Genomic DNA, 27,656 nt, shown 5'->3' on the forward strand with positions numbered 1-27,656 from the left:
AAGGATGTTTGACAGGATTTAAAAATTTGTATCACAAACCACTTTTGAGAAAATCATTATGAAAGTGGCAATTTGAGGCCCTTTTAAGGCCTAAAAAAATATTTTAGGGTATTGCTTAGCTACATGATAGGTATGGGCTGTGTGTATGTGTGTGCATGCGTGCGTGTGACTGGTGTGTCACTGTATGTATGCTATTGTGTTCACTAGGCAAGGTCTGCTGCGTTGGTCCGAGCCTTCCTCACGATCCAAGCCAGCCGCATACCACCCTGCATCCCACTGATGGCTTGCTTCTGAAGCTAAGCAGGATTGGTCCTGTTTGGTCCCTGGATGGGAGACCAGATGCTGCTGGAAGTGGTATTGGAGGGCCCCAGGGCAGTGATTGGGGATGTTGCCCTGTGTAGGGTGACCTCTTTTGGATGGGACGTTAAACGGGTGTCCTGACTCTGTGTGTTCACTAAAAGATCCCATGGCACTTATCGTAAGAGTAGGGGTGTTAACCCTGGTGTCCTGGCTAAATTTCCCAATCTGGCCCTCATGCCATCATGGTCACCTAATTATCCCCAGTTTACAATTGGCTAATTTCCTCTCCCCTGTAATTATTCCCCAGGTTGTTGCTGTTAATGGGAATGTGTTCTCAGTCAATTTACCTGGTAAAAAAAACATACATCCTCTCATGGCAGCAGAAACAATGTGTCTTCCTCAGTAAAATATTTCTAATGCAGATCATTAACCTGGAGTACAGGTACAGAAAACACACACTCACACAAATGATAAACAACGTGTAAGTACATCAAAGCTGGGACAGAGAGATTGAAAAACAGCTCTATCTCAAGGCCATCAGACTGCTAAACAGTAATCACTAACTCAGAGAGGCTGTTGCCTACATTGAGACCCAATCACTGGCCACTTTAATAAGTGGATCACTAGTCACTTTAATAATGTTTACATATCTTACGTTATTCATATCATATGTATATACTGTATTTTATACCGTCTATTGCACCTTGCCTATGCTGCTCGGCCATCGTTCATCCATATATTTATATGTACATATTCTCATTCACACCTTTATATTTGTGTGTGTTAGGTAGTTGTTGGGGAATTGTTAGATTACTTGTTAGATATTACTGCACTGTCAGAACTAGAAACAGAAGCATTTCGCTACTCTCGCATTAACATCTAAAAACCATGTGTATGTGACCAACAACATTTGATTTAATTTGATTTGACACAAACACACACCTCCTTTCCCCCTACATTCCTCCGTCCTGTCATCTGATGACCTTAGCTGTGATGTAATGCCTGTTACATCACTCTCTTTCTTTCTTTGCCTTCCTTTGTTAATCCATCTTTATCCTATCTCCATTTCCATCCCTTATTTTTCTAACCCGTATTGTAGTCCTCTCCCCCTGATGAATATACAGTGCATTTGGAAAGTATTCAGACTCCCTGACTTTTTCCACATTTTGTTATGTTGCAGCCTTCTTCTAAAATTGATTAAATTCATTGTTTTCCTCATCAATCTACACACAATACCCCATAATGACAAAGTGAAAACAGGTTTCTAGAAATTTTAGCAAATTGATAAAAAATATAAACAGAAATACCGTATTTACATACGTATTCAGACCCTTTGCTATGAGACTTGAAATTGAGCTCAGGTACATCATGTTTCCATTTATCATCCTTGAGATGTTTCCACAAGGTGATTGGAGTCCACCTGTGGTAAATTCAATTGATTGGACATGATTTGGAAAGGCACACGTCTGTCTACATAAGGTCCCACAGTTGACAGTGCATGTCAGAGCAAAAACCAAGCCAAGAGGTCAAAGGAAGTGTCTGTAGAGCTCTGAGACAAGATTGTGTTGAGGCAAAGATCTGGGGAAGGGTACCAATCTATCTGCAGCATTGAAGGCCCCAAGATCACAGTGGCCTCCATCATTCATAAATTGAAGAAGTTTGGAACCACCAAGACTCTTCCTAGAACTGTTCGCCTGGCCAAACTGAGTAATCGAGGGAGAAGGGTCTTGGTCAGGGAGGTGACCACGAACCCAGTGGTCACTCTGATAGAGCTCCAGAGTTCCTCTGTGGAGATGGAAGAACCTTCCAGAAGAACAACCATCTCTGCAGCACTCCACCAAACAGGCCTTTATGGTAGACTGGCCAGACGGATGCCACTCCTCAGTAAAAGGAATATGGAGTTTGCCAAAAGGCACCTACTAAAGACTCCCAGGCCATGAGAAACAAGATTATCTGGTATGATGAAACCAAGATTGAACTCTTTGGCCTGAATTCCAAGCGTCACGTCTGGAGGAAACCTGGTACCATCCCTACGGTGATGCATGGTGGTGGCAGCATCATGCTGGGGGGGATGTTTTTCAGCGACAGGGATTGGGAGACTGGTCAGGATCGTGGGAAAGATAATCGGAGCAAAGTTCCAGAGCACTCAGGACCTCAGACTGGGGTGAAGGTTCACCTTCCAACAGGACAACAGCTATAAGCACATAGCCAAGACAACGCAGGAGTGGCTTTGAGACAAGTCTCTGAATGTCCTTGAGTGGCCCAGGCAGTGCCCGGACTTGAACCTGATCGAACATCTCTGGAGAGACCAAAAAATAACTATGCAGCGACGCTCCCCATCCAACCTGACAGAGCTTGAGAGGATCTTCAGAGACGAATGGGAGAAACTCCCCAAATACAGGTGTGCCAAGCTTGTAGTGTCATACCCAAGAAGACTCAAGGCTGTAATCGCTGCCAAAGGTGCTTCAACAAAGTACTGAGTAAAGGGTCTGAATACTTATGTATATGATATTTAAATTTTTTATTGTTAACAAATTTGAAAACATTTCTGAACATGGTTTTTGCTTTGTTAAAATGGGGTATTGTGTGTAGATTGATGAGTAAATGCGCTTTCCGAATGCACTGTATATATAGAGAGGGAGAGACTGAAAGAGAGAGAGAGGCAGACTGAGAAAGAAACAGAGAGAAAGAAAGAACAGGCTGAACCCAGAGCTAAATCGGTGGACAACCAGCAGCCACCTGCTTATGTCCCTCACACACCTACCCCCACCCCCATACACACACACACACACACACCCTCGCCTGCTGGAGTTGGTCACACACGGCCAGAGGGCTGCAGTAGTTGAGTCAGTCAAGGTAGTTCCACTGTCTAGGGAGAATGTCAAAGGGAGAGCAGCAAGACCTGGTGGCTATTAAAGAACTAGAGTCAATCCTGGAGTCCTGCAAGCTTGAACTGACACCACTAGATGAGGTCTGGCCTAATCTCTACATCGGAAACGTGTAAGTTTTTGTTTCTTATTTTAGTTTTTTCTTTTCAAAATTCCCTTACCCCTGCCCCTGGGTTGGATGGGTTTTAGAAATACGGCAATAGAGATAATAATAGATTAAATATATTGGATCCCCCTATCCAATCCTTTTGGTTCTACAGAGGTATGAGTAAGAGCTAAAAAGTAGAGGCTAAGGGTCAGAGGCTAGAGGTTGATTTGGAATTCAGCATCTCAAGTTCCTATAGTGGACTCTATTGCCCTATTGAACTCTGCTGAACACTACTAAACCTTACAGAACACTGTTGAACACATACCGAACATGGAATTACAGAATATTGCTCTTTTTTTAAACTACTGCATTCATTTTTTGCCTAAATCTTGTCTATATTATTCCAGGCTGTTCACTGATTAATCCGTTCTCTGCATGTTATTTCTGTTCAAACAGTTATGCAATCTCACATTTCACACTTCTCTCTCCCCATATATTTCACCCTCTGTCTTTCCCTTAGGGCCATAGCTCAGAACAGGGGTGCATTAAAGAAGCTTGGCATCACACACATCCTGAACGCAGCTCACTTTAAGCAGGGCAGCATCGGTGACCAGGATTACTATGGAAACACCTGTGTGTATTGTGGCTTCCCTACAGAAGACTCATCCCATTTTGACCTCAGCCAGTACTTTAAACCTGCAGCTGACTTCATACACAAGGCCCTGAAGACTAAAGATGGTAGGGGCACTTTAATGCAGGTGTTTACTTCTGTACAGTTTATTTAAGACTGTCTCTAGGGACATTTGAGTTCCTTCATCAAACTCTGCCTCTTCCTTCATTCCCTCCTTTTCTCTTTATTCCCACACTCTCTCTATCCTCTCCAGGGAAGGTGTTGGTGCATTGCATCATGGGTATTAGTCGTTCCGCCACGCTGGTGCTGGCGTTCCTGATGATGCACTGTCGTCTGCCGCTTCGCACCGCGCTCAAACATGTGACCCAGCGACGCGCCATCTACCCCAACAGACATTTCCTGTCACTACTGCTCACCCTCGACACACAGCTCACACGCAAGAGGAGACTATGTCCTCTTCTCTGACAGTCCTTCTTTCATCCCTCTCTCCTCCCATCCCTTGCTCGTCTCACCTCATATCTATCTATCCATCTCACACACAATCCTTTATACTGGTTGAAAATATGTAGTTGTAGGACTTTTACAGTAGGTACAAACTGGTATTAAAGCACAGCATGTTGTATATACTGTATGTTGTATATACTATATGTTGTATATACACAGCATGTTGTGTATACCATATAATGCGGTAGCAGGATTCCCTGGAGATAATGTCGATGCTCAATGCCTTTTAAAATCAAAAATATCTAAAGAATTTGAACTTTTCAACATCCCTGTGTTAGCCAGTGGTGATAGTTGAACCTGCTGTGAGTTGTGCAGCTGAGCATTGTCTCCTGGAAATCTATCAGTTGAAACACTAATAATGAGATTACACAATTAAAAAGGTACTTTTTTTCCAGTTTGGTGTCTGTTTTGTTACTTTCAGATGTCTATTACAACTATGGTATGAACAATAACTCCTCTACATTTTGAATAGTGTCAGCTGTTCAGTAAATTCTGGAGGATGTTTTCGTCATTGGTGAGGAGGTTTGGAATTACAGAGGGTTAAAAATGGAAACTAACTGCAGGTGTGTGTGGGAAGAGGAGCAGACACAGTGAGAGGAGGGACTATGCTGCCTGTCAAAAGTAAGTTGACTTGGATCAGAGGGCAAAGACGTTTTATTTGAAATTGTTGACCTGACCAGATTGTTTTCTGCTCTGCTCTGGTTTAGCTGTCACTGTGACACACACCTCCTCTCCAGACTGTGTCAGCATGTCTCTGAGGGAGCGGTGATGTGAGTGTCCGTCTGCCTGAGCGGTTGGAGATCCTGCTAGCTAACCGACGGCCCACCGGCCACCTCAACCTCTACATCGGCAACCAGTAGGTACACACACACATGCACAAGCACACGCACACACACACACACACACACACACACACACACACACACACACACACACACACACACACACACACACACACACACACACACACACACACACACACACACACACACACTGGTCTCTGCCGCTGCAGTGGTCTGTCAGCCAACCAAGAGGAAACATTCCATCTGTCAGAGCTGTGTCAGATCTTATGGACCAATAGGCAGCCTGTAGGACCTAGTCTGGCCCAACCTCTACATCGGAGAGTGTGTGTGTGTGTGTGTGTGTGTGTGTGTGTGTGTGTGTGTGTGTGTGTGTGTGTGTGTGTGTGTGTGTGTGTGTGTGTGTGTAGAATTATAGTTTATAGAACAGTATGTAATATGCAGGGCTGTGGCTTGTGATAAAGCCCTGTTGTCATCTCTGGGTATCACCCACATCGTAAACAGTACGGACGGCTGTCACCGGATCATCACTGGCTCAGGTTACTATAGCGACCTGCCGGTGGAGTACTATGGTGTGGTGGAGGCTCCAGATGACACGGAGTTTAACCTTCATCCTCACTTCAACCCCACTGCAGATTTAATTTATACCACCATGACTCAAGACGCTGAGTGCAGTCACAAACACACACATACACCGCTCTGAAACAAAATGGTTATTGAGGTATAATACTATGTATGTCCTGGAGTCAAGGTGTTTGTCCACTGTGCTATGTGCATCAGCCGCCGTGGTGTTCTGGCGTACAGTATATGATGATATACCTTTCTCTGGTGGATGCCATTATGGACCAAACTCTGGCTTCCTGTACCAACTCATACAGCTGGACCTTCTCCTCAGGAGCAGAGGACACACACACGTGCACACACGCACACACACACACACACACACACACACACACACGTGCACACGCACACACACACACACACCCTGCAGTTTCATTTAAAGGGGAAATCTTCGGTTGGTACGTATTTTTTATTTTATTTTTTATTACTGATATACAACCATTGATTCTTAAGGAAAATAACGTATAAATGCCTCATGAGCTTAGTTCAACTGTTGTGCGCCATCAGAACCCAATATATAAGCTTGTTTTACTCCCTTGATTCTAAATGAACACTGTATAGCCTCAAAACATGGTTAAAACTATAATTTTGATATCATGCATGGTCAATGGTTACATTTACCAAGCTCTCAATTGCAGATTGAACCTTCCGTAGTCTAAAAATATTTGTCATTTTGTGAATTTTGCCTCTCCAGTGACATTGATTCTGATACAGCAAGAAAAAACATATTTTTTATTTGTAGTGACTGCATTAGTGTTACACTCTGACATTAGTGTCACCAGAGGTTCGTTTAGGCTCCATAATACAGAGGGGGGAAACACAGTTTCCTAGACGTCACCATCACAACTTCATCTAAGATACTTTATTGCTGATATCAACAGTAGCCTAGAACACATTATCTGAGACATACTGTATATTGACCCTTCATTTGGGGTATTACTGGGTTTGCCAAGTTACAAATCGACTTACATTGGACATAATTATCAATACAGATAACCATCAATACAGGTGGGTGTTTTAAAGACTTGATAACAGCAGTAATATTCTACTGATAAGGACTCCTATTTAACCTGCCATCTGGTCTCACGGCCTCCAATAGAAACCCAACAATACTGAACAACCTGTGCTGTGACCTGAAATGGCAACTTTGTGATTATTACTAAAGTAGGATAAATGAATTGTATTCAAATTATTCTGTAAAAAACAAAAGAGCCCTTTAATGCCAAGCTTGGTCATTACTTAATAAACAACAATAGCTTTCTTCGACATTATACAACTGATATCATGATTAAAGAATTCTCGCTGCATTGTAGCCACAGTAAAAAGCAACTTTAAATCAGGTTACAGCACCTGTTGTGTTTGTTGTGATTGGTCAAAATCTCTCGCGAATGCAATATGTTGTAAATTACATACTTGACAGGTTTATCAATCTAACTGGCTAGTTGTAACTCATCCATTTTACAATACCAATGCAGCACATTGCTATGGCACAGTAAATTGACAAGATACTGTTACAGTAGTGATAGAATTCAGACTCAGAGTAGAGGTGTGGGTCTTTTCAGTGATTGTTATTTGATAAACAACATGACTGTTTACTGGTTAACAGTTCACTTTTAACCTTCTGGTTAGATATATGACTAAAATAATTATTTGGCTGTGGTTTTGAGTCCACAAGACAATCATCACACAGAACATATACATGAAAGCGCGTGTCAAACTCATTCCGCGGAGGGCTGAGTGTCTGCGGGTTCTTGCTTCCTCTCTTGTACTTCATTGTTTAATTAAGGCCACTGATTATAAGGAACTTCCCGCACCTTGTTGTCTAGGTCTTAATTAACAGGGAAAATCAGCAACCAGCAGACACTACGCCCTCCATAGAATGAGTTTGTCTACCTGGCATTAAAGGGTCAAATGCAATAACTGTTTATATAAGAGAAGTTGAAAAATGGAATGAAAAATGTATTCACAAACACGCCATTTCACCTATTGTTATGTGCATTAATATATTGTATGATGTGATGAGATGTTTGCGTTCTTGATACACATTCTCCAGTCTGTTAACCCCTTCTCTATGTCACGGTATTCTCCTCTGCATCACAGTGTTGCATGAATCATCGGAGGTCAGTTTAAGTCTTGCTCTATGCTAGTCTAATGACGTACTGTCAATTCAGCATTGTGATAACTTTTCTATATTTTCTATGTGAATACGGAGCGGTAGAAGTGATTGTGAAAAGGTATACATTTCTGTGGTCTCTACCATGTGCTAAATCCTATACAGTATACGGTATGTTTCAAACATTCACACAGAATTTTACTAAATCATAGCATCAGAAATTAGTGGAAGATAGACACATATTTCTAGCCATAGTGATTCGAAGTCTGTGCTGTATTGGAGCTTTCTTGTCCTACACTGTGTTGTTTATACCTTTATGCATGTTCGTTTACAGAAACCCCTTGTTCAGATCGAGTTATCCCCCCCCCCCCCCCAGTAAAAAAAACATTCTTAAATGAGTAAGAAAACATTATATCACTTTGTATGACTGTTATGGCAGCACTCTGTTCTATCACTTGGCATCTACGGTGATGATGAAGGTACCGTTACCAATCAAATCCATCCAAATGGAACCTTTCACTGTCTTTCCATTCACCTCTTTCAGCAATATGATGGTAGGTTCTTGTACACATGCCATGATTCTGACAGCCACACAGATTCTCTTAATCCAGACCTAATCCAGACACTATCTCTGGTGAATTGGAGTCACATTTGATGTGCAATAAAGCAACTGCCATCTTGACCATGGAACCCAGTGTTCAAGTTTCCCCTCTCAGTCCACGGCCGTGCTGGAGCGTGCGCAGCAGGCTGGGGTTCTGATATAGCCCAACACCCCGCTCCTCTTCCTCCAGCCAACGGCACCACCAATGCTCTTCCTGGATGTAGCTGGATCCTGGCGGGACAGCTTGGCAGCGAGGCCAGCAGTCTCCTTGATCTGCAGCTCCAGGTGCTTTTGGATGGCCAGGCCCAGCTCCTCAGGATCCACAGAAGCCCCGTACACCTCCCATGTCATCCCTTCCGCATCCCACTTCACCTCCTTCACTGGGGGCTTCTGGGACGTGTCTGTCTCATTCCCGTTCTCGTTCTTGTTCCCGTTCCCGTTCTCATTCCCGTTCTCCTCCACCAGGCAGACCTGGGGGAACACGTGGGCCGGACACGTCTCGTGGACCTGGCCCGTCTGCACCCCCACGTCCCTGAGCTCCCTGGGGGACATCATGGTCCCTGTGTCCCTGGTGGCTCCATTGTTGCTGCTCATACAGCTATATTTCTGAATGTCCTGCTGCAGGGCTCCACTAGGGTGTAGAGTTTTGGCCCAGGAGCAGTTGAGGTTACAATTGAGGTTGCAGCATTGCAGCAGGCGCTTGGCATCCAGCCCTGTCTCGCTGACGGAGGACATGAGGCGAGGGAGGGAGAGGAGGGTAGGCGCCAGGTGAGGCGGGAGCACCCTCTGGTCCCTGAACTCAGCTTCTGTGCCCGGAAGGTGTGGCAGCAGCTGGGCAGGGGTGGGGATGGGTTGGGAGTGGCAGTATGCCGCAAAAGTGTCCTTCAACGTCCCGTGGGGGTGGACGAAAGTGCAATAGCAGATGGCCTCCTCACATGATTGTAGGCGTTGGGCCTCACCGCCGACGTTAGCGGCTGTGTTAGAGGGGCTAGGGGCACCGACCCTGACACACCCGTCTTGAGGCTGCTGTGTGGGTCTGCCTCCCCCGCCGTTTCCCCGTCTGCAGGCAGTGGGGTTGGTTGTGGTCGTATTGCAGTGCTGGAACTGCAAGGGCTGCTTGCAGGCTAAGGTGGAGAAAGCCTTATGAGAGGCATCCTGGGAAAGGTAGTCTCTCCCTGGGCACGAAGGGCAGCTGGTTTCACTGTGAGGTGGAGGGGCAGGGACCTCCCTGAGCATGTGGAGGGGATCTGAGTGACTCCTCTGGACATTCAGCCTGGATAGATCCAGTCCTCCCAGGTCTCTCTGTGATGATGATAAGGGGTGGGGTGCCTGGCTCTCTCCGAAGGCTTGGTGACCATGATTGGTGACGCCCTCCTCGTGGTGATGGGCTGTGTGAGGGCGGACAATATTCCTGGGGTCCACGCGGATAGATGTGTCCGGTTGGATGATGTGCTGGAGAACCTGAGAAGGCCTCTGTCTGCCCGTTTCTCTGTCTCTTTGGGAGCATGGAGCCGTATGCTCACTGGAGCCCTTCCTGAGTTCCTCCTGCTTCAGAGGACCTGTCAGCCCATCTGTGGAGCTCTTAGAGAGAGGCAGGAGGGGGTCGGTGCAGAGGGCAGAGTCAGGGGAAACACTGCCCCCTGGTGGGTATAGTGCTGACACGGGATGCCCACTCTCTGCCATGGGAAAGCCCTGGAACACAATGGAAACAGACAGGGACATAAGCTCTTATTTATGTCAATGGGAGCTTACTGTACACAGTCTATGCATGAGGACTCCCTGATGAAACCAGTGATCTGGTACTATGCTAATTGATTTATTATGAGATGACTCATCCTGTTGGGAGCTAGTGTACTGTAACGACAGACTTGACAGATAGAATTTCAATGTTTTTTAAATAATTGACAGGACCTACTGCTTGCATATCAATATACAGTGCCTTGCGAAAGTATTCGGCCCCCTTGAACTTTGCGACCTTTTGCCACATTTCAGGCTTCAAACATAAATATATAAAACTGTATTTTTTTGTGAAGAATCAACAACAAGTGGGACACAATCATGAAGTGGAACGACATTTATTGGATATTTCAAACTTTTTTAACAAATCAAAACTGAAAAATTCGGCGTGCAAAATTATTCAGCCCCCTTAAGTTAATAATTTGTAGCGCCACCTTTTGCTGCGATTACAGCTGTAAGTCGCTTGGGGTATGTCTCTATCAGTTTTGCACATCGAGAGACTGAAATTTTTTCCCATTCATCCTTGCAAAACAGCTCGAGCTCAGTGAGGTTGGATGGAGAGCATTTGTGAACAGCAGTTTTCAGTTCTTACCACAGATTCTCGATTGGATTCAGGTCTGGACTTTGACTTGGCCATTCTAACACCTGGATATGTTTATTTTTGAACCATTCCATTGTAGATTTTGCTTTATGTTTTGGATCATTGTCTTGTTGGAAGACAAATCTCCGTCCTAGTCTCAGGTCTTTTGCAGACCCCATCAGGTTTTCTTCCAGAATGGTCCTGTATTTGGCTCCATCTATCTTCCCATCAATTTTAACCATCTTCCCTGTCCCTGCTGAAGAAAAGCAGGCCCAAACCATGATGCTGCCACCACCATGTTTGACAGTGGGGATGGTGTGTTCAGCTGTGTTGCTTTTACGCCAAACATAACGTTTTGCATTGTTGCCAAAAAGTTCAATTTTGGCTTCATCTGACCAGAGCACCTTCTTCCACATGTTTGGTGTGTCTCCCAGGTGGCTTGTGGCAAACTTTAAATGACACTTTTTATGGATATCTTTAAGAAATGGCTTTCTTCTTGCCACTCTTCCATAAAGGCCAGATTTGTGCAATATACGACTGATTGTTGTCCTATGGACAGAGTCTCCCACCTCAGCTGTAGATCTCTGCAGTTCATCCAGAGTGATCATGGGCCTCTTTGCTGCATCTCTGATCAGTCTTCTCCTTGTATGAGCTGAAAGTTTAGAGGGACGGCCAGGTCTTGGTAGATTTGCAGTGGTCTGATACTCCTTCCATTTCAATATTATCGCTTGCACAGTGCTCCTTGGGATGTTTAAAGCTTGGGAAATCTTTTTGTATCCAAATCCGGCTTTAAACTTCTTCACAACAGTATCTCGGACCTGCCTGGTGTGTTCCTTGTTCTTCATGATGCTCTCTGCGCTTATAACGGACCTCTGAGACTATCACAGTGCAGGTGCATTTATACGGAGACTTGATTACACACAGGTGGATTGTATTTATCATCATTAGTCATTTAGGTCAACATTGGATCATTCAGAGATCCTCACTGAACTTCTGGAGAGAGTTTGCTGCACTGAAAGTAAAGGGGCTGAATAATTTTGCACGGCCAATTTTTCAGTTTTTGATTTGTTAAAAAAGTTTGAAATATCCAATAAATGTTGTTCCACTTCATGATTGTGTCCCACTTGTTGTTGATTCTTCACAAAAAAATACAGTTTTATATCTTTATGTTTGAAGCCTGAAATGTGGCAAAAGGTTGCAAAGTTCAAGGTGGCCGAATACTTTCGCAAGGCACTGTATTGACTTTTGCGATGGTGCAAAATATGATGCTAAATGCATCTTACCGGCTGTATTTCTGTATTTTGAAAGTTATTTATCTTGAAAACTTGATTGCTGACATGCAAAACATTTTGGGACTGTATCAACAATAGACTAATGAAACAAATACCAAGTTATAGTTTTTTTTCGTCATGTCTGTATACCCATCGCAAGACCCACTAGTTGATGCTTATTTATAAAACGCTCTTAGGCCTCACTCCCCCCTAGCTGAGATATCTACTGCAGCCCTCATCCTCCACATACAACACCCTTCTGCCAGTCACATTCTGTTAAAGGTCCCCAAAGCACACACGTCCCTCGGTCGCTCCTCTTTTCAGTTCGCTGCAGTTAGTGACTGGAACGAGCTGCATCTAACACTCAAACTGGACCATTTTATCGCCATCTCTTCAGTCAAAAACTCTCTTATTGACACTTGTGGCTGCTTCGCATGGTGTATTGTTGTCTCTACCTTCTCTCCCTTTGTGCTGTTGTCTGTACCCAGTAATGTTTGCACCATGTTTTGTGCTGCTACCATGTTGTGCTGCTGCCATGTTGTGTTGCTACCATGTTGTTGTCATGTTGGGTTGCTACCATGCTGTGTTTTCATGTGTTGCTGCCATGCTATGTTGTCTTAGGTCTCTCTTTATGTAGTGTTGTGGTGTCTCTCTTCTCGTGATGTGTGTTTTGTCCTATATTGTTATTATTTAAATGTTCTTTAATCCCAGCCCCCGTCCCCGCAGGAAACCTTTAGCCTTCTGGCAGGCCGTCATTGTAAATAACAATTTGTTCTTAACTGACTTGCCTAGTTAAATAATGGTTCAATAAAAAGAAAGAAAGAAATTGAGTTACGAAGTACAATCCCATCTGTTACACCATGAGCAGACTAGTCAGGTATACCTCACTCACAGTGGCGGAGACTAGCCCGTCAGATTAGGTCTGGATCGGCCCCTCGATGTTCTATAAGATTACAGGAGAAACACAGGATTGTCTGTGTCTTCTTTGAGAGCATTAAGGGATGTCTCCAATGTAGCCTCTCTAAAGCTTTTGTACTGGATGTGTTAACTTGTGACATGGCGTGATGATACGATGTCGGCTACAGTGCTAAACCTCGGTCACATAACCTTTAAGTCAAACACCCTTATACTGTATACACAAAACAGGTTTCACTTAACCAACGACAAGCTTCCCAACACAGGAATGATGATTAAAAATGATGTTTTGCTCAATCTATTAACATGTATTATTTTTTAATGTATTTTTTTACTTGTATTTATTCAGGGGAGCCCAATTGAGACCAAATCAAATCAAATCAAATGTATTTATATAGCCCTTCGTACATCAGCTGATATCTCAAAGTGTTGTACAGAAACCCAGCCTAAAACCCCAAACAGCAAGCAATGCAGGTGTAGAAGCACGGGTCTCATTCTCAATAGTGCCCTAAGAACAAACAATTCACAAATCAACATGCTAATTCAATAAAACAGCAAAAAAATTAACTACAAAATACAGCAGTTACAAATACTGTCACGCCCTGACCATAGAGAGATTTTATTCTTTATGTTGGTTAGGTCGGGGTGTGATTTAAAGGTGGGTTATCTAGGTGAATTATATGTCTATGTTGTCCTAGTATGGTTCCCAATCAGAGGCAGCTGTTTATCGTTATCTCTGATTGGGGATAATATTTAGGTAGACATTTTCCCATTGTGCTTTGTGGGATCTTGTCTATGTTTAGTTGCCTGTGAGCATTATTATAGCTTCACGTTTCATTTGTTCGTTTTGTTCTTTGAAGTTTTCTATTCCATAATAAAGGATGGAAACATACCACGCTGCTTCTTGGTCTACTCCTTAAGACGAATGTAACAGAAGATCCCACCACAAACGGACCAAGCGGCGTGCGGCGTGGCCATAATGGCAGGAGACAAAAGCCTTCCATGGAAGCAGACGCAGGAGGATCAACGGCGACTCCGAAGTTCATGACCACGATGGAAGCCCGAGAGGCAGCCCCCAAATATTTTTTGGGGGGTGCACACGAGTTGGTCGGCAAAGTCGAGGGGCGAGTCTGAGAGCGAAGAGGAATATTGGGATAGACTGAGCGAGGAGTATTGTGAGATAGTTGAGGGGAGTGATGAGGTGGAGTGGATGTTTTGGTGTCTGGAGCAAGACAGTCGCCGTGAGAAGTGTGGGACCAGTCAGGCACCATGTTTTGCAGAGATACGCAATGTGTCTCCAGTGCGCATCCACAGCCCAGTTCGTCCTGTGCCAGCTCCTTGCACTTGTCGTGCGAAAGTGAGCATCCAGCCAGGAGGGGTTGTGCCGGCTCAGCGCTCCTGGTCTCCATTACGCCTCCTGGGTCCAGGATATCCTGCGCCAGCTCTACGCACTGTGTCGCCAGTGCGCCTTCACAGCCCAGTGCGTCCTGTGCCAGCGCCCTGCACTTGCCGGGCTAAAGTGAGCATTCAGCCAGGACGGGTTATACCAGCTCTACGCACCAGACCTCCAGTGCGCCTCCACGGCCCAGTATATCCTGCGCCGGCCATACGTACTGTGTCTCCAGTGCACCTTTACAGCCCAGTGCGTCCTGTGCCTCCTCCCACACTCGCCCTGAGGTGCGTGTCATCAGATTGTTGCCACCTGTACCGGTCCCACGCATCAGGCCTCCAGTGCGCCTCCATAGTCCAGTATGTCCTGTGCCTCCTCCCCGCACTCGCCCTGAGGTGCGTGTCATCAGCCCAGTGCCACCTGTACTGGTCCCACGCATCAGGCCTCCAGTGCGCCTCCAAGGTCCTGTACGTCCTGTGCCTCCTCCCCGCACTCGCCCTGAGGTGCGTGTCATCTTCCCGGTGCCACCTGTACCGGTCCCACGCATCAGGCCTCCAGTGCGCCTCCACAGTCCAGAGCTTCCGGCGACAGTTCCCAGTCCAGAGCTTCCGGCGACAGTTCCCAGTCCAGAGCTTCCGGCGACAGTTCCCAGTCCAGAGCTTCCGGCGACAGTTCCCAGTCCAGAGCTTCCGGCGACAGGTCCCAGTCCAGAGCTTCCGGCGACGTTTCACAGTCCGGAACCTCCAACGACGGTCTACAGTCCGGAACCACCTATGACGGTCCACGGTCCGGAACCTCCTGAGACGGTCCACAGTCCGGAACCTCTTGAGACGGTCCACGGTCCGGAACCTCCTGAGACGACCGGCAGTCAGGAACCTCCAGCGACGATCGACGGTCTGTGGTCCGGAGCCTCCAGCGGGGGTTCTCAGTCCGGAGCCTCCTGCGAGGGTTCCCAATCCGGAGCCTCCGGCGACGATCTACGGTCCGGAGTCCCCGGCGACTATCCACGGTCCGGAGTCCCCGGCGACGATCTACGGTCCGGAGTCCCCGGCGACGATCCATGGTCCGGAGCCTCAGGCGACGATCCACAGTCCGGAGCATCTGGCGACGATCCACGGTCCGGAGCATCTGGTGATGATTCATGGTCCGGTTCCTCTGGCGACGACCCACGTTCCAGTTCCTCCGATGACATGTCCACGAGCGGAGTGGGTACTTCGCCCCGCACCAGAGCCGCCCCCGATGGTAGATGCCCACCCGGACCCTCTCCAATTGAGTCAGGTTTTGCGGCCGGAGTCCACACCTTTGGGGGGGGGGGGGGGGGGGGGGGGGGGGTACTGTCACGCCCTGACCGTAGAGAGCCTTTATTCTCTATGTTGGTTAGGTCGGGGTGTGATTTAAGGGTGGGTTATCTAGGTGAATTATATGTCTATGTTGGGGGCAGCTGTTTATCGTTATCTCTGATTGGGGATCATATTTAGGTAGCCATTTTCCCATTGTGCTTTGTTGGATCTTGTCTATGTTTAGTTGCCTGTGAGCATTATTATAGCTTCCCGTTTCGTTTGTTCTTTGAAGTTTTCTATTCCATAATACAGGATGGAAACATACCACGCTGCTTCTTGGTCTACTCCTTATGACGAACGTGACAGATATACTACATTTCACAAATAAATTATTTCAACCAAAACACACTCAAACCTCAGTGAATTCATTCCTCATCAGTATTCTATGCTGCCCTATTGGAACCAGGGATTCAAGATGTGATGAGGATTGTAAATGAGGTGTTAGAACTAATCGACCTAGGTCGGTAGAGACACAACAAACCTCAAGTTAACCAACCCTGTGAGCGGGTTTGGTGCCTGATATTTTTCTACTTTAACAGAGAAGTGAGTTGGAAACTTGTGCAGCATAGCTTTGAAGGTAGAAATGAAGTCATCTACAGGAATTTAGAGAGGTCCAGCCGACCACCTGATTAATGATGCAGTGATGAGTATTTGTGATAAAGCAAAGCACACTATGGTACAGTGTATCCAGGGGTTTAAGAGTAGTGGTTGCTGCATTCTGATAAATGCTGTCACCATAATCAAGAGCTGGCAGGAAGGTTTTCTTATTTATTTTCATTTAGACTCTTGAAATATTTGTTCTATACAGCCAAAATGTACCCTTAACATGTAAATGTAATTACTCTCCTGTGTAAGACTGCAAAGATACATTGTGTATGTATGGTGCATGTTCTTTATGTGCTCTGCTTTAAATCTCCACTTCTTAATTAGCTCATTAATTTGTTTAAACCTCACATTCTCAATCCAAAAGCCTAGATATTTATAGGCTGGAATCTGCTCGCTGAGAGAACCATCTGAAATATTTGTATGAGAATTAGAAAACAACAAACATTTAGTTTTTCCCGCATTAAGTACATATTTGAAATCAACAAGGGCTTTCTGTAAGGCAACAAAAATCTGATTGCAGCGCCAACAGCCTGGTCAGCAGTAGGCGCAACAGCATACATAACAGTGTCATCTGAATGCAGATGAATGTTACAGGTTTTTGCAGATAGACCAATATTATTGATATAAATAGTAAAGAGGACTGGTCACAAAATCATCCCCTGGAGGACACCTTTAGTGAGATTGACTTGACACCATCAGAAAGCACACAGTGTCCTTTTCTGACAGCGCCCAAACCATTTGCGAGACATCTGGCCGAGGCCCATTTCAGACAACCTTTGAATGAGTAGAGGATGGTCAACAGTATCAAAGGCCTTGGATAGGTCTGTAAATGAAGCAACACAGTGATTCCTATGATCTAAGCCATTTAACACTTTAAGTCGAGCATAGCTGCTGAAAAGATGCTATGTCCTGGTCTAAAACCAGACTGGTACACATTAACAATAGAATTTGAATTTGGCCTTTCTATATACCCTTCTATGGGCTTTTTAAAATGGTGCATTTCATTCCCATTTAGTGTCTTGTTATTCTACTTCACATAAGAGGCCTCTAGGGTCAGTTTAGCTTTAAAAGCATCACCAATGAGCCTGCTCTACCCTGGGAGCCTAACGCCCCATGGTAGCTCTCCATCCCACCCCAGTCCCATGGTACACCTCCTCATTAGTAACGTGTAGGGGCTCTGTGAGGGCTTTACAGACTGAATAAGAAAGCAGTTGCAACAACATGAACAGTCTTTTTGGGATAACATGCATGACATGTGTTGTTCAATGTATTTCTTGAAGTCCTGTGTTGACAGCTCAAAGCTGAGTGTTTTCACAGTCAATTACAACATTATGTGTTTGTGTAAGTAATTTAACATTGTGCAATGGAATCACTGCAGGGCCTGGTGTCAGTGGGCAAGCTGACCTGAAGTACAGAGCAACAGAGTAACACTTTTTGGAAAGTCCATCTGTACATGCTCTACAGACCATCTACAGACCATCAGTAACATTTCAACTATCTACTAAACCCTGGCCCTTACCCTAACCTTAACCCTTACCCTAACCTTAACCCTTACCCTAACCTTAACCCTTACCCTAACCTTAACCCTTACCCTAACCCCAACCTTAACCTTAGCAAGCAGTTGCTTATGAACAGATAGTTGACTATCCGGACTATCCAAATAAAGTGTAACTAAGCACAGAGGCACAACAAGTCATCTGTCTCCTATAAATTGGTTACGTCTAAGCTGGTAAAATCAGAGGTTAGGTCACTTCTGGAAATAGACAAAGCAGGCAGGTGATGTGGCCTAAAGGTTTATAGGAGCATGCGACCAGTCAGCAATAAAGAAAGGAATACCAACACTTTGCCCACTGACAGCAGAACACAACACCTGATGTGTGGTAGTATGAAAATGGAGGTGTGAGAAGTCAGATAAATGCATTAGTTGCCTTTTTTCTTTTTACATAAATGCTTCAAACATTTCAGAATGTACCTCACGCAATGCAACAACGGGATATTCCTGCTACTATGCTATAGACACACCTAAACAATACTAATGTGCCAAGTATCTGAAGTGTGTATGAGACCAGGGCCAGATGGTGACTGACTGACTCACTCAAGGCCTGGATTCATTTCCCCCCCCAAATAACCTGTAAGTAAAATCCCCACTCCCAACCATGTACACACACACACACACACACACACACAAACACACACACACACACACACACACACACACACACACACACACACACACACACACACACACACACACACACACACACACACACACACACACACACACACACACACACACACAAACACAAACACAACAACAACATTTATACACCTCTGGAATGCAGCGATTTCACTTTTTTCAACCTGAAAGGTCTCTGTTGTAACCCCTGCTTACCTTTTAGAAAAAATATAAGATCCTTATGTTCCTCTTCTTTATTTACTCTCTCTTTCTCTCTCTTTCTTTGTGTCAGAGTTAAGTTATCCCCCAGGATCCCAGGATAAAACTCCTGTTAGTCCAGGTTGTTTGAAAGGAAAGGAAAGTGGTTCTCTACAGGTGATCTCCTTTAGCCACGCACCATCCACAGAGTCCTCCCTCCTCTCCAGTCTCTTCCTCCTCTTCCTCCTCCGTCCCTCTATCCTGGCCGGGAACAAGATTGGGCAAACCTTGAGATTATCCTCTCTTTCATCTGATTACAAATGAGAGGCTGCACTTGTGAATCTTCAAATCGTATCCCAGGAGAGAGGGGTAGTGTGTGTGTGTTTGTGTGTGTGTGTGTCTCTATATGTGTGTGCGATGGTGTTAGTGATCGGTGGTGGTAGTTGTTTGGCTCTGTATGTGGTGGAGAGGGGGATGGCAGATAGGACTAGGGAATTGGATGAAGAGAGGGGAGGGGGAATGATAATGAGGAGATGCTCAGTCAGGCAGACTGCTTCATTGCCACTCCATCCACCTGGAAGAAGAAGAGAGAGAGAGGAAATTGCATGAATGAATGCTCTGGCAAAAATAGAAGGTTTGATGGTGAAAAAAACACCCCCTCACACAGACATTCTGTCTCTCTTGCATCCTCCTCTCTCTCTCTCTCTCTCTCATCCTCCCCTCTCTCTCTCTCTCTTCCTCCTCTCTCGCTCCGTCTCTCATCCTCCTCTTTCTCTCTTTCTCTCTCTCTCATCCTCCTCTTTCTCTCTCATCCTCCTCTCTCTCTTGCTCCCCCCCACACACACACGAACCCACACACACACATTATTTCGACTTCTACCTCACCTACTCCCTGTCACACTCCCCATCACTCTCGACCACTCTCCATCACTCTGTCCCTGTTGCTATGGAAACTGCAATACTCAATGGGACCCGGATGAATGTTCATTTTCTAAGTTGCTGGGTGGCGACAGACAGTGAAAACATGTCCACCTGGAATTGACAGTGCTCATAGTTGTCAAGTTACAAGAGAACAATGTGATTTTAAGTCTACTACTTCTGCATGGATGTCACATGCCATGGTACTGTATGTCCTTAATCATTGGTAAACAACCAATGAAAAGCATGAATGTAATTTGCTTGAGTTGGCATATTAAGATGAAAAGTAATGGGAATATGGGAGTATTGTAGTACTATGTGGTAGAATGGATTAGATAGCTATGACACTATAAAACAGTATTTATTGTAATTCATAAGGTTTCCCTTCAGCACAGATCTAGGATCAGCTTACCTTTCCCAAATCATAACCTTAAAAATTGGGAATGCAAAACTGACTGTAGATAAGTATCCGGGGGCAACCAACATACTATATCCTGCTTTGATAACATGTGAGTCAGACACCCCTGGACAACATTCAAATGCAACAGTGTGAGTCCATTGGCTGTGCGAGAGAAGGGTAAAGATTAGTAAAGGACCTATCCTCACCACAGTAACCGGTGAAAAACACAGGCAGAGAGGGTGTTTGATTGGAAGACAGAAAATGTGTGATCAAACAAAAGGCAGTCATGACAAAGCCTATCAGACATATCAAATGTCCTTGTTTGGGATATCGTAGTTGTACATGGAGGGTCAAATTAAATAATTATATTTATCTAGCAGAGGGAACAAAAGTAACCTTTGATCTTCCTAATTAGCTGTGCTTAGTGCATGCTGCTGAGATACAGTGCCTTGCGAAAGTATTCGGCCCCCTTGAACTTTGCGACCTTTTGCCACATTTCAGGCTTCAAACATAAAGATATAAAACTGTATTTTTTTGTGAAGAATCAACAACAAGTGGGACACAATCATGAAGTGGAACGACATTTATTGGATATTTCAAACTTTTTTAACAAATCAAAAACTGAAAAATTGGGCGTGCAAAATTATTCAGCCCCCTTAAGTTAATACTTTGTAGCGCCACCTTTTGCTGCGATTACAACTGTAAGTCGCTTGGGGTATGTCTCTATCAGTTTTGCACATCGAGAGACTGACATTTTTTCCCATTCCTCCTTGCAAAACAGCTCGAGCTCAGTGAGGTTGGATGGAGAGCATTTGTGAACAGCAGTTTTCAGTTCTTTCCACAGATTCTCGATTGGATTCAGGTCTGGACTTTGACTTGGCCATTCTAACACCTGGATATGTTTATTTTTGAACCATTCCATTGTAGATTTTGCTTTATGTTTTGGATCATTGTCTTGTTGGAAGACAAATCTCCGTCCCAGTCTCAGGTCTTTTGCAGACTCCATCAGGGTTTCTTCCAGAATGGTCCTGTATTTGGCTCCATCCATCTTCCCATCAATTTTAACCATCTTCCCTGTCCCTGCTGAAGAAAAGCAGGCCCAAACCATGATGCTGCCACCACCATGTTTGACATTGGGGATGGTGTGTTCAGCTGTGTTGCTTTTACGCCAAACATAACGTTTTGCATTGTTGCCAAAAAGTTCAATTTTGGTTTCATCTGACCAGAGCACCTTCTTCCACATGTTTGGTGTGGCAAAAGGTCGCAAAGTTCAAGGGGGCCGAATACTTTCGCAAGGCACTGTAGATACAAAAAATATTGTTGTTTATAGTCCAGGTGATATGTGCCTAATTTTAGGTGATATGTTCACTTTTTCACAAAAGCATGAATATTTTCAGAAAGGGAGCAATCGCAAAAATGCCTCCTGGTGGCCGTTGCGGACATTTTTCTATTCTGCCATAACTGGACAATGTATTTTACTTCGTATTTGCTGAACCAAACCTGATAACACAGAAAAGGTGATGTGTACACCTATGTTTTGATGGTCACGGATTACGATGTTGCCATGTACAACATCATAAATTGTTCAGATGATTATTTACTAGTGGACCGCCATGGTAAGCCATGGAAGACAATCCAATAAAATGTCAGTTTCTGAGTTTCTGACAATGTTTACACAATAGAATATCATGTATGTGGCATAGAAAGCCATACAGCTGCTGTCTTCTTGCCCCTGGTTATGAAAGTGGATATTGTGTGACGCTGCTTAAATTTACAGAACACAGGAAGGGCATTTGATTGGTCTGCACCAAGGGAGCTCATGGGGTGATTTCATGGGCAGGTATGTACCTCAAGCGATTGCTGGTCCCAAATGCCACTCACCACTCCTCAGCTTATATTTCTTAACAGAACATTTTCATTTTTGAACACTTCACAATTCTCCTCTATGATGGCACTAGCAGTCAATATAACATCAATTAAGCTCATTTCGCATCGCATCAAAATCAATGAAAACAAACGTTATTTACATAGCGTTTTTCACAACAGCGATTTTCACAGAGTGCTTTACAACAACCCGGCCGAGACCCCAAAGAGCAAGCAGCAGCTACTGTATGTGGCTGGAAGAAACCATCTTTAGCTGTACATAGTAAAAGGTTGGAGTGCGAGCTGTGACAAGCTGTCAATTTAGGCAAGAAAGTACAGCAGAGTACATCTGACCACCAGACAGTTGTTCATATAATAAGTACATGGATGACCAACAGAGTCATAGTAGATCAGAGTGTACAAGACCCTAGCCTGAGATTTGTCTCCAAACACGGACAAAGTATGCAAAACAACTGATTTGACATTGCTGTTATATTTGTATTTGTTTTGAGGCTGAATTGATCAGATCTCCAGATGGGATGAGTTGGGCATATACACAATGTGAGGTTTTTGGTTAAGTTTAGAGATCTTCCATCTGGGAAAACAGGGTCCACTGAATATCTCTGGGTTTGTATGATGTGGTTTTGGTCATGATCCAGTCAATAGTAATAAGGAAGAGGATCTGAGAGATGATGGAACCCTGTCTCACTCCAGACTACACAGTGAACCGCGCAGACTTGCCCATAATGACACTGCATTCAAAGTGGTCAAAATAGTATACCTTGATTAGTGTATATTGAATCGGATCTCAAGATCTTCCAGAGAGTTTCACCATGTATACTAGCAAAAGCCTTGACATCTATGAAGTGAGAATGGGGAAGTGGGGGGACCATACATCCTTGTCCCAGAATCCTGCTTGCTCCTGCCTTAGCTTGGTGTCAATGGCTGACTCCATACATTTTTGGTGATGCAGAATCAAAAATGGTTGACTAAAAAAAGCTTGATGGCATTACCCCCAAACTGAGCTTCACTTTCCAGCATTATGTATAAAAAATATATATTCTATTTTGTACATTTTTAGAAACAGCAATTTAATTTGATTTCTTTGCCATGGCTCAACCACGTTGACCATTATATAATAATGAAAACTGTTTATGATGTTGTACTGGCAGTAATCCATATTCATATTACCATTGTAATCATATGAAGGAAAATGGATTGACCGGCTATGGCAGAAAATAGAATTGGCTGCCAAGAGGCGCTTTTGCAATGGCTCCCTTTCTGAAAATGTCCAGGACCCAAAACTATACAAGCGTACTAAGTTTCATGCTTTTATGAAAAAGCTAACATCATTTTCACACATTGCCTGGAGTAGCATTGTTAACAAGTCTTATTGAGGTGTGGAAAGGGGTTGCGTTTGATTGGATGGGCTATGCTTGTGTGTCTGTATCTCAGTGGTTGTGATTGTTGTAGCGGCCTTGGGGGGAGGGGAGGGAGGAAGAGTTATTATTAGGAGCACCAGTCTCATTAAGACAGACTGAACATCTGGAGGGGGGCTGTACCAGAGACATATAGGTGGGGATTAAGGGTTATCTTCAAAGAGTGACAGTAAGCGAGGGATGGAGGATTGAGGCAAACCCATAGTGTGTTACCCTGCTGACCGACAACCTACACTGCTAAGAATGATGTCAGAACTCCTGTTCCAATTATAGTAACAGTTTCAGGACCTGAATAGAATCAGACAGAAGGGGTAATGAGACAGATTGACAAATTGTCTGTTGAATTTCAGACTGAAATGAAATTAGATGCACTATCATACAACCCTGCTACGACAAGGGATCTCAGCAACAGCAATGCCCTAACATGGTTGTGTTATCTTCCCGGCATTGTGAGAGACAAGAAAGCCTGAGCTGCTCAGATATAATTACTGGCAGAGAAGAGCACCAAGAAGAAAACTGTCTGAAAAGAGGATGGATGACTGACACACTCGGCTCACTGAATAGATCCCCTCCTAATCCCTGCACACACAAACAATTCTCCAATTCTTTATGCAAACTATCCGTGAAAATTTGAATAAACATTACAAAAACACGTTTTATTAACAATGTCTGTGATTTAAAAAAAGGCATTGATATCCGAATAATGCTTTGTTTCAGTATGCCTTGTTCCCAACCACGACCGTCAGAGATAAAGATATACATGGGGATGCAGGGTAGCCTAGTGGTTAGAGCGTTGGGCCAGTAACCGAAAGGTTGGAAGATTGAATCCCTGAGCTGCAAAGGTAAAAATCTGTAGTTCTGCCCCTGAACAAGGCGGTTAACCCACTGTTCCTAGGCCGTCATTGAAAATAAGAATTTGTTCTTAACTGACTTGCCTAGTTAAATAATAGTAGAAAATGTAAGAAAATAACAAAAAAAGATATACACCATCTCCTTGGAGTTCCATTGGCCTGAAGCAAACACATAAGAGGTGCATCAGCAGTAAAACATCTGTGGTGTGAGAAACTCTACCAGGTAGTACTGTCCTGTTGCACCCTCGACAACCACTGTGATTAATATTATCTGACCCTGCTGGTCATCTATGAACATTGGCACATAATGGTCATGTTCTGTTATAATATCCACCCGGCACAGCCAGAAGAGGACTGGCCACCCCTCAGAGCCTGGTTCCTCGCTAGGTTTCTTCCTAGGTTCTGGCCTTTCTAGGGAGTTTTTCATATCCACCGTGCTTCTACATCTGCATTGCTTGCTGTTTGGGGTTTTAGTCTGGGTTTCTGTACAGCACTTTGTGACATTGGCTGATGTAAAAAGGGCTTTATAAATAAATGTGATTGATTGATTGAGTAAGGCTAGAAACTTTATAGCACTATTCAAGCATCAACTGTAGGCTAAACATTTTATCTTGGAAAGAGAAGACTACACATATATGTGCATTGAACATTATCTGTCATAATAGGTCATTCTCCTCAGTCAAGTTTCATTTTACAACATTTTGCAGTAAAGCTGTTCTCTCCTTGGGGACAGTTTAATCTGCGGACCTGCACTCTAATATCCACGTTTGTGTTCACGACAGCGAACAAAAAGAAAGTGCCACATGTGCTGCCTTTCAGCTCTTGTGCTGTGTACATATTGTATATACTGTATGACAGTGAGTGGAGAGGGAGTGGACTCGCAGAGTGGAGTAATAGTATATGGAATCAGTGATCCTTTTATTACATTTTGCACAAGGAGGATTTTTAAAGATATTAGAGGACTCAAAAAACACTGTGTTGAAAAGTTTAGGGAGGAAGTGGGTAAAATTGACTGGTCACCTGTGCTAGAGAGTGTAGGGGTAGACAGTGCCTGGGAAGACTTTAAATGTAGATTCCTTGATGTGGTGAATGTGATGGCTCCCATTAGACAGGTCAGGGTAAAGCAGAGATCTAGCCCTTGGTTTAATCATGAGATTCTAGAATCTATCCAAGCAAGGAACAAGGCCTTTAAAAAATGTAAGAACTTTCAAGAGCAGCATGATTTTGTCCTATATAAACATCACAGAAATGAAGCTCAGAGGAGGATGGATGAAGCTAAGAGGGGTTACTTTGCTGAGAAAATAATTGAGAACAAAAATGACCCTAAAAAGCTTCGGAAATCATTTAAGGAACTAGGCTGTAGTAGTACTACCAAAAACAAACTAAACAGCATTAAACTGAACATCAAAGGTATATGAAAAAGCAGAGGTTGCCAATGAATTCAGCAAGCTGGTTAGCAAGCTGCCCACCAGTTCTGGTTTGTATGGAAGCAACCAAGTCAATAAGTATTATGTAGAGTTAGGGTTTCAGCCAAACTCTTTTTCTTTTGCAAAGGTAGCAACAGCCAACATAGTCAGTATGCTGGCAGAGTTTATCCATATTCCTGAAAGGTTTCTTATAGATTCTGCAGAGCAAATTGGCCCTTGTATTACGCATATCGTTAATCTCTCTCCCAGGGACATGAAACAAGCTAAAGTTATACCTCTGTATAAGAAGGGGATAAAGTCTGACCCTGGGAATTATAGGCCTGTATCTATCCTCTGTGTAACATCAAATATCCTGGAGAGAATTGTAGATGAGCAAATGTATGAATATGTTAACAAACAGGGTCTAATGTATGATTTTCAGTCGGGTTTTAGAAAAACATACTCCACTGATTCATGTCTACTTTACTTGACTGACTTCACCAGGAAAGAAATTGATGAGGGAAATCTGTGTGGAATGGTACTGCTTGACCTACAGAAGGCCTTTGATACAGTTAACCACTGTCTCCTAATCTCCAAACTGGAGGCACTGGGGTTAAGCAGTGTCCCTCTAGGCTGGGTAAAGTCCTATTTATCAGGTAGGGACTAAGTATTAGAGGTTAATGGTTCACTGTCTCAGGCAAAACCAATGAGTTGTGACGTTCCGCAAGGGAGCGTGCTTGGGCCTCTGCTGTTTTTATTGTATATTAACGATATGAAAGATGCTTGTTCTTGCCGTCTTTTTCTTTATGCAGATGACTCTACACTTCTGGTGTCTCACAAAAGTAAAACTATGTTGGAGAGCATACTTAGCACAGAGCTTACTAACATTAGCAAATGGCTTGGAGATAATAAGCTATCTCTGCACTTAGGGAAAACTGAAGTAATTATTTTGGATCCAGACCTAAATTGTGTAGGTCGTCTGTAACCAGAGTGGAGTTAGGGGGGGGGGGGGGGGGGGGGGGGGGGGGGTGCTGACTATTAAAACCTCTGTTAGCTACTTGGGATGTATCCTTGATGGAAGCTTGGGAGGTGTGAGCATGGCCAATAAGGTGCTAGGGAAGGTTAATGCCAGGACTGCGTTTTTGGCTAGAAAGTTCAAGCTGCTTGATAAGGACTCCATGAAAGTGCTAGCTACTGCCCTCATTCAATACCATTTTGACTATGCTACTACTTTCTGGTTTGGGGGCTTATCTAAACTTATGAAGAGGAAGCTTCAGATAAAATTCTGTAATGGGATATACAACACACATACAACACACATACTACACACATACTACACACATACAACACAGCAAAACATTTGACCTGTTGGACACTTTAAAATTCTTATCTGGATTCAAACCGATAACTATCTTATACAGTTTAATCACCTTTCACCAACTGAAGAACACACAAAGCCATGCAGGTATGTGGTAATTGGACAAATTGGAAGGCGTTGTAACTTGTCCTGTCCCATTTCATGTATAGTATTACCTTCATATTACAGGATCAGATCTATGGTGCTCCAATGCTCCTCTCTGGTTTCTTCGTTCTCTTGTTGTTTTAGCGACCTCTGCATTAGCCACAACACCCCTCTCTGACTGTGGGGCTCACGCCTGATCCTGCGAAAACTGTGGATTCAGTGTAGAGCGTATCAGCAGTTCCAAAGTGCACTATTGTTCATTCACAGGTGCTTTTTAGAGCTCAGTTCCTTGTATTCTGGCCCTGCAAACACGCCTACGCACACAACCCTGAGACACATCTACTCTACAGTATATCTGCGTATTCAGTTTCACACACAGACTCACCTTGACCTAGAATGCATTCCTAAACCCATTTGTTTTTCCTATTCTGGCTTCACTGCCTGATAGAAGGAATCTGCATAGCATGCATGATTCTCGTCTGATGGCTTTCTGTGATTCATACAAAGCACTGTTTCATTTTGAAACCTAGGATGACATTATGAGCTGAAATAAAGGAA

At 44.1% G+C, this 27,656-nt stretch overlaps 2 protein-coding genes across 2 annotated transcripts; one reads left to right on the top strand and one right to left on the bottom strand.

Annotated features, from left to right (window-relative positions):
- The first annotated feature begins 3,136 nt into the window (after positions 1 to 3,136).
- On the top strand, positions 3,137 to 4,802 carry LOC139417094 (dual specificity protein phosphatase 13A). Its single transcript, XM_071166346.1, has 3 exons — positions 3,137 to 3,300; positions 3,797 to 4,014; positions 4,161 to 4,802. Exons 1-3 carry the CDS (start codon positions 3,179 to 3,181, stop codon positions 4,370 to 4,372), a joined length of 552 nt encoding a protein of 183 aa, XP_071022447.1. The 5' UTR covers positions 3,137 to 3,178; the 3' UTR covers positions 4,373 to 4,802.
- Positions 4,803 to 6,227: 1,425 nt separating this feature from the next.
- LOC139417106 (uncharacterized) lies at positions 6,228 to 27,345 on the bottom strand. The gene is made up of 3 exons (XM_071166353.1): positions 27,170 to 27,345; positions 18,778 to 19,333; positions 6,228 to 10,238 (listed from the first exon to the last, which is right to left on the bottom strand). Exon 3 carries the CDS (start codon positions 10,227 to 10,229, stop codon positions 8,658 to 8,660), a length of 1,572 nt encoding a protein of 523 aa, XP_071022454.1. The 5' UTR covers positions 10,230 to 10,238; positions 18,778 to 19,333; positions 27,170 to 27,345; the 3' UTR covers positions 6,228 to 8,657.
- Between the last annotated feature and the right edge of the window lie 311 nt (positions 27,346 to 27,656).

This window comes from Oncorhynchus clarkii, chromosome 1 (assembly GCF_045791955.1).
Source record: "Oncorhynchus clarkii lewisi isolate Uvic-CL-2024 chromosome 1, UVic_Ocla_1.0, whole genome shotgun sequence".
NCBI lineage: Eukaryota > Metazoa > Chordata > Actinopteri > Salmoniformes > Salmonidae > Oncorhynchus > Oncorhynchus clarkii.